The following is a 12,081-nucleotide window of genomic DNA, read 5'->3' as shown; positions in this document are numbered from 1 at the left end:
GCTCTACTTAGAACCACTAATGTCCCAACCAGAAGCCAGTCACCAGAGGAAGAAAAATGTGTTCCCCATAATGAAGTACAATCTTACTAGTAATCAGAGAAATGCAGATCAAGACCAAAATAAGATATCATATTACACTCAGTATTTTGACAAAAATTAAGAAGTTGACAGTACCACGTGTTAGAGAAGATATTGATCAACGGGATATCCTAGGCACTGCTAACAGGAGTATAAATTTATATAGTCACTTTGGAAAACAATTTAGCATTACTTTTTTTTTTAGCATTATATTTTAAAGTTGAACATTCACATATCTTAGGGCCCTAGATATATTCCAGCCCTAGATATATACCTAGGAGACACATATAAGCATATTCAGAGCACAGCAGTCTTTAACAGCAGAAGACCAGAAAGAAGTCGAATACCATCAACAAGAGAATGGGAAATTTAACAGCAGTATAAACACACAGAAGAATAAAATAAACTGAAAAAGAATGAATTCTAGCTACATGTAACAAAATGAACCTTAGTAATATAATACTGAATGAAAAAGGAAGAATACATACTGTTTTTTAGAAGAAGTTCAAAAGCAATACAAACTTATCAACAGAATTCTGTTTCTACATATGATATGATAACTGCTCTAGGACCTGCCCTTTCACCATAAACAGCTAGAAAAGTGCACAAAATACATGAAACAACTGTTTCCAGACATGAAACAACTGGCAGTGCAGGACTGTGATAACTGAAAGGGGGAAATAAATAAAGGGAGCCCTCTGATTGCTCCACCTTCCCACCTAGATGCAATTCCAGACAGTGCAGAAAAAGAAGGAATTCAAGTAGAACCCAAGAGCCTCTGTGTTGAGAAGACAGAGATCAAAGTTCTAGGAAGTGCTAAAATTTTCAAAGCTATGTCCTGGAGAGGAAGAAGCTACGCATAAGAGGAAATCAAAAAAGTCATCACAAGGGACCCTTTGAGTCTTTGGGTGAATACAGATCTACTCAGGCATAGGGTGAAAGTCCACAAGGCTGTGCAAGGAGCAACTGTCAGGATAAAGAACATTAAGGAGAAAGTGTAAGCTGAATACTTTCCAGAGTTCACACAGGGCTGCCAATTGATTGAGTTCCCACCAGCCAGAATGGAGAGATCTCATTGAATATGGGGGTCATTTAATAGACACCCCAAAAGAGTCTTCAGTAGTGGAACTATCCTACACCTAAACAAAAAGCTATTCTAAACAAACCATACAAATGCTTTTAAATGAGGCTGAAAAAGATTGAGCTGATCTACAAGTAACTTAAGTGTATGGCCACAAAAAAAACTTTCGATGGGCTTTACAGAAGCAATAAAATCCGAACACAACAATACAACATTTACAATGTCCAATTAAAACATCTAATTAAAAAAAATCACTGTACATGTGAAGAAACAGGAAAAATATAACTCATTAACAAGAGGAAAATCAGTCAATAGAAACAGACTTAGAAACAATAGAGATAATAGAACCAGATTTTAAAACAGCTACTATAAACACAATATATGCACAAGAATCTAAAGGAAATCCTGAAAATAATTGTAAAAAAAGAGAAAAAGAGGATATAAAGAGAAATAGATGGGAGTTGTAAAGATGAAAAGTAAAATATCTGACATGAACATTTAATTGGATAGAATTAATAGATTTAACACTGCAGACAAAAAGATGACTAAACTGACAAACACAGAGAAACAGAAACCCATCCAAAACGAAGAAAGAAAAAGTATAAAAAAATGAACAGAGCCAGACTTATAGTACAACATCAACCAATTTAACATGTAACCAGAGTACCAAAAGGAGAGGAGGGAAATGGAAAAAAAATTTGAAGAAATAATGGCCAAAAGTTTTCCAAATTTGATGAAAACTATAAGCCCACAGACCAAGAAGCTCAACAAATCCCAAGTAGAAGAAACAAGAAGAAAGTGATACCAAGGCATACCTCATAATCACACTATTGAAAATCAGTCATAAAGAAATAATCTTAAAAGCAGGCTGATACATAAAAAGAAACAAAATTGAGTTATTTGTAGTGAGGTGGATGGACCTAGAGTCTGTCATACAGAGTGAAGTAAGTCAGAAAGAGAAAAACAAATACTGTATACTAACTGTATATACTGTATAATACTGTATATATGGAATCTAAAAAAAAAAAAAAAAGTCGTTCTGAAGAACCTAGGGGCAGGACAGGAATAAAGATGCAGATGTAGAGAATTCACTTGAGGACACAGGGAGAAGGAAGGATAAGCTGGAAAGAACTGAGAGAGTGGCACTGACATATATATACTACCAAATGTAAAACAGATAGCTAGTGGGAAGCAGCTGCATAGCACAGGGAGATCAGATCAGTGCTTTGTGACCACCTAGAGGGGTGGGATAGGGAGGGTGGGAGGGAGACACAAGAGGGAGGAGATGTGGGGATATATGTATAGCTGATTCACTTTGTTATACAGCAGAAACTAACATAACAATGTAAAGCAACTGTACTCTAATAAAGATGTTAAAAAAATTTTAAAAAGCAGGCAGAGAAAAAGAGACACATTATGCACAGAAGAACACAGAATTACTGCACACTTCTCATGAGAAAAATGCAAGTCAAAATATAACAAAACACTTTTAAAGTGTCGGGAGAAAAGTGCCAACCCAGAACTCTACAACCACTGAAAAAAATCTTTCAAAAATTGAAAGTATTGATATAAGAAAGACTTTTTCAGACAAGCAACAGTTGAGAGAATTGATTGTACTACAATAAATCCTAAAAGAAGTTTTCCAGATGGAAGAAAATGAGGCCAGATAAAAAACTGATCAACATAAAAGAAGGAAGAACAGAGGAAATTGTAGTAAATGTGTAATTATGAGACTTTTCCTCATACTTAAATTTCCCTAAGCTGTTCAACACAAAAATAACCAATGTACTATGGGATTTATAACATATAGAAATAAAATGCAGGACAATAATAGCCCAAAGGACAGGAGGGGGAAATCGAATTATACTGGTTGTAAAATTTCTAAATTATACCTGAAATAGTATAACATTATTTTAAGGTGCACTGTGGTAAGTAAAAGATGCATATTGTCACCCTAGAGCAACCACACTTTAAAAAAAGCAAACCAAAGAGGCAAGAGAAATGAGTTAATCCAAAGCCGGCAGGGGAAAATAAAAAGGGAACAAAGGACACATTAGACAAATGGAAAACAAATAGTAATTTGGCATATCTAAACTCAACCATATCACCATGCTGTACATTAAATCCCATAATTTATTCATCTTAAAACTGAAAGTTTGTACCCTGTGACCCATAGCTCCCATTTCCCCTGCCCCAGCCCATGGCAACCACCATTCTACTCTTTGTTTCTATGAGTTCTACTTTCTTTCTTTCTTTATTTTTTTTGCGGTATGCGGGCCTCCCACTCTTGTGGCTTCTCCCGTTGCGGAGCACAGGCTCCGGACACGCAGGCTCAGCAGCCATGGCTCACGGGCCCAGCCGCTCCATGGCATGTGGGATCTTCCCGGACCGGGGCACGAACCCGCGTCCCCTGCATCGGCAGGCGGACTCTCAACCACTGCGCCACCAGGGAAGCCCTACTTTCTTTTTTAAAAAAAGATTCCACATATGAGTGAAATCATACAATATTTGTTTTTCTCTGTCTGGTTTATTGCACTTAGCATTATCCCTGCAGGTTCATCCATGTTGCCACAGATGGCAGGACCTCCTTCTTTGACAGAAATCTACTTTAACTATAAAGACACAAGATAGATTAAAAGTAAAACAATGAAAAAAGATACAGCATGCAAACACTAGCCATAAGAAAGCTGGAGTGGATAGGGGTGAGGGGAGAAGGAACTGGTTGAAGTCAGTCAAAAGATACAAGCTTCCAGTTATAAATAAGTACCAGGGATGTAATGTACAACATGATAAACAGAAGCAACATTTCTATATGTTATATATGAAAGTTAAGAGTTCTTTAGTTTTTCTTTTAGCTTTTTTCTATTTATTTAACTTTGTATCTCTATGAACTGATGGATGTTCACTAAACTTATTGTGATAATCATTTCATGATGTAAGTCAAATCATTATACTATACACCTTAAACTTAAAAAAAAAAAAAAACCAAAGGAAGCTAGAGTGGGTATATTATAGCAGATAAATAGACTTCTGGACAAAGAACATTATCCAGGATAAACAGGGACATTTCATAGCAATAAAGAAGTCAATTTATGAAGAAGACATAACAAATCTAATGCAGATGTACCTAATAACAGAGTTCCAAAATCCATAAAAAGCAAAACTGACAGAACCAAAAGGAGAAACTGACAAGGTCACAACTACAATGGGCGATTTCAACACCAGACTCTTGATAATTATAAAATTACTAAAAATAGAGAATATCTGAACAAAACTGTCGAATCCCTTGACCTAATGGACATTTATAGAACACATCAGCCAACAATAGCAGGATATATATATTTCAATGTACATGTTACATTGTACCAGGATAAATCAAATTCTGAACCATAAAACAAGTCTCAGTAAATTTTAAAATATTCAACTTACACGAAGTATGTTCTCAGTACAACAGAAGTAAATTGGAAATCACTGAAAGAAAAACCTCTAGAAAAACTCCCAAATATTTTAAAACTAAATGACACACTTATAAATAACCCACAGGCCAAAGACAGAATAAAAACGAAAATACAACAATCAAAATGTATGGGAAGCTGCAAAAACAGTACTTAGTAGGAAATTTATAGCTCTTAAAACACATATAGAAAAGAAGAAAGGTCTCAAATCAATGACATCAGCTTCTACCTAAAGAAACTAGGGGAAAAATATAGAGCAAATGAAGCCCACAGTAAGTTAAAAAAAGGAAATAATAAATATTAGAGGGGAAGTCAATGTACCAGAAATAGAAAAGAAAACAATGAAACTAAAAACTGGGTGTCTTAGAAGATCAATAAAATTGATAAACCTCTAGCCAGACTGAATAGGATAAAAAGAAGAATCAAATTACCAATATCAGAAATGAGAAAAGTAACATCACTGCAGATTCTATAGATATTAAAAGGATAAGTGAATATTATGAACAATTTTATGCTTATAAATACAACATATATGAAATGGACAGATGCCTTAAAAGACACCAACTACCAAAGCTCATTCAAGTAGAAATAGATAACCTGAACAGTCCTATGTCTGTTAAAAAAATTGAAACTGAACTCCTGGTCCAGACAGCTCCACTAGTGAATTTTATCAAACATTCAAGAAATAAATAATACCAATTCTCCATAAATTCTTCCAGAAAATTGAAGATGTGAGAACACTTTCCAACTCATTCTGTGAGGCCAGAAACCAAAGACTGAAATATCTTATATATCTTATCCTCATACTAAAACCACAGACGTTATAAGAAAACTACAGATCAGTATCTCTTATGAACATAGATGTAAAAATCCAAATACAATTTCAGTAAATCAAATTCAACAATATATAAAAAAGATACCGTATCATGACCAAGTAGAGTTTATTTCAGGAATGAAATGTTGGGTTTAACGTTCAAAAATCAATGTAATTCACTATATTAACAAACCAAAAAAGAAAAACTATATGATTATGTCGAGTGATGCAGAAAAGCAACTGACAAAATCCAACAACAATTTCTGATCAAAACTCTTAGCAAAAGAGAAATAAAAGGGAACTCCCTCAATCTGATAAAGGGCATCTATGAAAAACCTAAAACTAACATCATACTTAATGACAAAAGACTAATTGCTTACCCTAGGCAGGAGCCAGACTGGGATGTCTGCTCTCACTGGTCCTATTCAACACTGTGCCGGAGGTTCTTGCCAGTGTAATCACACAAGAGTAAAGAAATAAAACACATCCAGATTGGAGATGAAGAAGGAAAACTGTCTTTATTCACAGACATTTTCAACTAGGTAGAAGATCCAATGGAATCTCCAAAAACTTTCAATAACTGATAAGTGAGTTTAGCAAGATTATAGGAACATGATCAATATGGAAAAATCATTTGTACGTCTATGTACTAGCAGCAAACAATCAGAAACTGAAATTAACAAAACAAAATCATTTACAGGGACTTCCCTGGTGGCACAGTGGTTAAGACTCCATACTCCCAATGCAGGGGGCCTGGGTTCGATCCCTAGCTGGGGAACTAGATCCCACATGCGTGCCACAACTAAGACCTGGTGCAACCAAATAAATAAATAAATATTTTAAAAAATCATTTACAATAGCATCAAAACATATTAAATACTTAGGAAGAAATCTGACAAAAAAATGTAAAAGACCTGTACATTGAACACTACAAAACACTGCTGAGAGAAATTAAAGATGACCTGAATAAATGGACAGATATACCTTGTTCATGAGTTGGAAGACTCAATATTGTTAAGATGTCAATTCTCTTCAAACTGATCTAGAGAGTCAATACAATCCCAATGAAAATCCCAAGCAGGCTTTTTTGTAGAAACTGACAAACTAATTCTAAAATCCAAATGGAAAGGCAAATGACCTAGAATAGCCAAAACAACCTGGAAAAAGAACAAAGTTAGAACAAGATTTTTTATAAAGCTACAGTAATCAAGACAGTGTGGCACTGTATTGGCACAAAAACAAAAAGATCAATGGGAAAGAATAAAAAATAAAGAAATAGACCCACACAGTTTTCCACAAAAGTGAAAGACAACTCAATGGAGAGAGGGTAGTCTTTTCAAAAAATGATGCTAAAACTACTGGATATCCATCTGGAAAAAAAAAGAACTGTGATCCATATCTTATACCATATACAAAAATTAATTCAAAATGGATCAGACTTAAATGTAAAACTTAAAACTACAACATTTCTATTAAAAAAATAGAAGAAAACTTGGGATAGGCAAAGATTTCTTAGATACTAAAGCACAGTAATTAAAAGAAAAAAAGGACAAATTGGACTTAATCAAAATTAAAAATTTCTCCTCTTCAAAAGACACTGTTTAAAGGATGAAAAGACAAGTAACATACTGGGGGACAAAATCTTTGCAAAGCCCACATCTGATAAAAGAATTATATCCAGAAAATATAAAGAACTCTCACAAACTAATTATAAGAAAACAAATAATCTCATTTAAAAAATGGGCAAAATATTTGCTCACCGAACAGCAAACAAGCACATGAAGACATGCTCAACATCATTAATCATTAGGAAAATGCAAATTAAACCATAATGAGATATCACTACACATCTCCTAGAGGAGCTAAAATTAAACTGACCATACCAACTGTTCGTGAGGATATGGAGGAACTGGAACTCTCATACATTTATGATAGGAATGTAAAATGGTAAACCATATGGCAGTTTCTTAAAAAGTTACACATATACAATGATATGATCCAGTCATTCCACAAGTAAGTATTTTCCCAAGAGAAATGACAGCACATGTTCTGACAAAAATTTCTATATAGATGTTCATAGAGTCTTTGTTTACAATAACAAAAAACTGGGAACAACCTAAATATTGATCGACAGATGAAAGGATAGACAAATTCTGATATATGCCTATAACAGAATACTACTTGACAATAAAAAGAAATTAAACCATTGATACATACTGTAACATGTACGAATCAAAAAATAATCTTGCCAGGTAAAAAAGAAAAGCAAATAAGAGAACAACCAACAGAATTCTATTTATGAAATTCTAGGAAATGCAAATTCCTCTTTATTGACAGAAAGCAGATCAGTAGCTGCCTGGGGACAGGAATAGGCAGGGAAGGGAAAAGGAGGGGCAGGAGAGAGGAATTACAGAGGAGAACAAAGAAACTTTTGGTAGTGATGCATATGTTCATTGTGTTGATTGTGGTGGTAGTTTCACAGATATATACATATGTGAAAATTTATCAAATTGTACAATTTGAATGCATGCAACTTATTGTATGTCAATTATCACTCAATAAAGCTGTTAAAAATAACATTTACAATATCATCCAAAAGCATGAAATACTAAGTGATAAGTTTAACGTGTTCAAGATCTTTACACTGGAAACTACTATAAAATATTGCTAAGAGAAATCAAAGAAGACCTAAATAAATGGAGAGATATATCATGCTCATGGATTGGAAAATTCAACGTTACTGAAATATCCACTCACCCAAAATTAATCTATATGTTCAATGCAATGCCCATCCAAAGTCAGCAGACTTTTGTGTAGAAATTGACAAAGAAATTTTAAAATTTCTTTGGAAATACAAAGGACACAAAATAGTCAAAATACTTCTGAAAAAGAACAAAGTTGGAAGACTTACAACACTACCTAATTTCAAGACTTAGTATAAAGCTACAGATATTAAGACAAACATGTAGATCAGTGAAACTGAATAAAGTCTAGAAATATACATACATATATATTTCAGTTAACTTTCAATAAAGACGCCAAGTTAAATTCAATAACATAATTTCAAAAAGTGGTGCTGGAGCAAATGGACATCCATATGGAAGGAAATGGAAGTCAACCCTTACCTCATACCATACATAAAAATTAAATCAATACATATCATAGACCTAAATATAAAAGCCAAAATTACAAAACTTCTAGAAGAAAACAAAAGAGAAAAAGCTTTGTGAAGTTGGCATTGGTAAAGATTTCTTTTCTAAGTTTTCTTAGAAAACACGAAATGCATAAACCTTAAAAAAATATTGGCCAATTGGACTTCATTGAAATTTAAAACTTCTGTTCTTTGAAAGCCACTGTTATAAAAAAGAAAAAGCTAGCCACAGACTTTGAGAAAATATTTATAATGTAAATATCTGGGAAAGGACTTGTATCAAGAGCCTTTTATAACACAATAATAAAAAGATAAAAATCTTAAAATTTAAAATGGAAAAAAGAAGATACATAAATGGCCCATAGCACATGAATGCTCAATATCATTATTAATCAGAGAACAGTAAATTAAAACTACAGAGAAACACTACACACACACTAGAATGCCTAAAATTAAAAAGCCTGACAACACCAAGTGTTGGCAAGGATGGAAAGGCAAATGGAACTCTCATTCATCATTGGCAAAATGTAAAATGGTTCTATCTCTTATCCCTTTTCATACGACCCACCTATTCCACCCCTAGGTATTTATCCAAGAAAAATAAAATCATATATCCACACAGAGACTTGTACATAAATGTTCATAATAGCAGCTTTCTTCAGAACAGCCCAAAACTGGACACAATCCAAATATTCCACACAGGTGAATGGATAAACAAATTGTGCTATATTCATACAATGAAATAGTACATAACAATAGTCAGGAATGAACTACTACTGTTTCACACAACAACACGGATAATTCTCAAAAACATTATGCCAAACAAAAGAATCCAGACATCAAAAAATATATAATGTATGATTCTATTATATAAAATTCTAGAAAAACTATAGTGATATAAAGCAAGTCAGTAGATGTTTGAGGCTCACAGTAATGGGGGGACTCACAGTGAAGGGGCATGAGAGGACATCTGGAGGTAATGGAATGTTCTATATCTTAATTGTGGTGATTAAACTGATGTCTGTATTTGTCAAAATTCATCATCAAACTTAAAATGGATGCTGCTGCATGTAAACTTGATCTCAAAGATGATTAAAAATAAGTAATTTATTGTTTAAGCACACATATAGATGATAAACCAATTTTTTTTTTTCAAATCAAGGTAATGATAATCACAAAATTTAGGACAGTGTCTAACCCTGGGTTAGGGGGCAGTTAGGAAGAAGGAAGGGAACTAGAAAAAAGGGAGGAATAATGCAGGGTTGGGTAATATTCATACTGTCATAAATAAATAAACAAAAAAATGTAAGAAAGGCACCATGTGGAGAGCAGTGATGATACTGTGTCACAATTAATCCAATTCTCTTGACCTGAAGTACAGATTTAAAAAAAAGGTAGTCACCTCACCCATATATTTCCCATGTCTCTGATGTAGGGAATATGCGAATAAATCCACCTCTCCGATCATTCTCTTCCTTCACCCTCCGTAAAACTTTGATCTACACGGAGGAAGAGAAAATAAAATAAAATGAGTACCTATTTTAAAAACTGTAATCCATGTGGTAATAGGACAGAGGAAGAGAGTTATGAACCGAGAATACAAAAGAAGCATGAAGGAAGAAGTTAATTCCATTTAAGATGCTGTTTTTTTGAGAAGCTATTTCTCCCATGTTCAGTATAAGATATGAGTTGGTCATGAATATTACGAATCACTCACTAATTTTCACTGAAGCCTATGTTAACCCGTAAAGGCCTGAAATAGAGCTATCTTTACCTCCTCCATTGACAGACCAAGCACAGAACCACCTAACTTCGCCGGCACCTTCTCCCGCGCTGAGCCCACAAGGTTTTTCATTTCCGCGTCACTGGCAGAGAGTGGACGGCAACGCTAAGGAGAAGAAAAAAGAAAAACAAAAATATCTTTTCATCACCTTTCTTCATTTCCCTCTAGTCAGTCCCTCAACACCATTATGTTTCATAACATGTATAAGCTCAAATCCAAAGCCCATTTTCTGTAATTGATCTCTTAGCCTGAAACCCTGGGAAATAGATGAAAGCCAGTAAACTCAAAGAAAAGAAGAGAAAATAGAATAGTAGGAAAACACTATGGGTTAAGAGAGATACAAATTAAAAAAAGAAAGAAAGATGTCCACGTGGCTTTGTAAGCTAGTAACTTATTCCTAATCTTGGTTTTAGAATACATTTAATAGTTTGAAAGATATGGGAAAAACATCTGAAAATAACCTCAACATAAGATTAAATATGTATTTATTTCAGTAAGTAACTATATTCTTTTCAGCACTGGGGAAGTAAAGTTAGGAAAAGTAAGACATAAAACAGAAAAACACACAATGAAGACCCGACGCAGCCAAAAAATAAAAATAAATAAATAAATAAAATTAAAAAAAAAAAAGACCGAGAAACAGGAGCAATCTATTATGTCACAGATGAAAAAGTTGGACAGTGGGATGTTTTAGAACTTGAGGGGGAAATATTAGGATGAAAGTTATCAGTGACACAGAAGAGAGCTGTGAGCAAAAGGCTACAACTTGAGAAACACTGTAGTTGCTAGACTACAAGACACTGGATCTAGGATGACTGCCTTGGGTACTCCAAGGAGGCAGCCAAGTGGGTCATGTTCCTTATGGATCCCCAAAGATGATCTGGCTACTTCAGCTTCTGAATGATGATCAGGAAGGCTGTTGGAGAACAAAACTTTTAAGAGATTTTGATGTTATGAGAGCAGAGACATACAAAGGTAACAAAGGAAATCTAATAGTATGAAGCATGAAGACACACTATTATTGAAAAAGATGACTGATAAAATAAGGCAAATAAATCTGCCAACTACAAAGAATAAGGAATAATCCAAGAAATGGGGGTATAATTTGTCTCTCTAGAGTCCTGGAAGTAACTCTGACCAGACAGAAGAAGTCCTACCATCAGGAACCATTGTTTATTTTTCTTTTTGTATACACAGTCTATGGAAAGGCTTTTTGACAACTAACTTTTGACATTTTCAGCAATACTCATTGTTATGGACTAAATGTTTGTGTTGCCCCAAAATTCCTACGTTGAAGCCCTAACCCCCACAATGTGACAGTATGTGGAGATGGGGCTTTTGGGAAGTAATAAGAGTCAGATGAGGACATGAGGGTGAGGCCCTGGTCTGATGGGATTAATAGCCTTTAAAGAAGAGCCACCAGGTTTCCCTGGTGGTGCAGTGGTTAAGAATCCGCCTGCCAAGGCAGGGGATGCAGGTTCGAGCCCTGGTCTGGGAAGATCCCACATGCTGCGGAGCAACTAAGCCCATGCGCCACAATTACTGAGCCTGTGCCCTAGAACCCACGAGCCACAACTACTGAGCCCACATGCCGCAACTACTGAAGCCCACTGGCCTAGAGCCCATGCTCCACAACAAGAGAAGCCACTGCACTGAGAAGACTGTGCACTGCAACAGAGTAGCCCCCGCTCGCCACAACTAGAGAAAGACTGCGTGCAG

General features: G+C 34.9%; 1 protein-coding gene across 15 annotated transcripts in view; it reads right to left on the bottom strand.

The window, feature by feature from the left end:
• TTLL5 (tubulin tyrosine ligase like 5) overlaps positions 1 to 12,081 on the bottom strand; it is a 307,802-nt gene that overhangs the window by 213,253 nt on the left and 82,468 nt on the right. For all 15 annotated transcript variants that reach the window (XM_027120075.1, XM_027120076.1, XM_027120080.1 and 12 more), the window contains 2 exons: positions 10,354 to 10,467; positions 9,987 to 10,078 (listed from right to left, as the gene is read on the bottom strand). In XM_027120075.1, the coding sequence (XP_026975876.1) occupies positions 9,987 to 10,078; positions 10,354 to 10,467 (206 nt within the window). The remainder of the gene's footprint in view (positions 1 to 9,986; positions 10,079 to 10,353; positions 10,468 to 12,081) is intronic.

The sequence above is a fragment of the Aethalodelphis obliquidens genome, unplaced genomic scaffold (assembly GCF_003676395.1).
Source record: "Aethalodelphis obliquidens isolate GAN/ISIS:26980383/991018 unplaced genomic scaffold, ASM367639v1 scaffold21, whole genome shotgun sequence".
NCBI lineage: Eukaryota > Metazoa > Chordata > Mammalia > Artiodactyla > Delphinidae > Aethalodelphis > Aethalodelphis obliquidens.
This window is presented reverse-complemented; position numbering and strand designations above follow the sequence as displayed.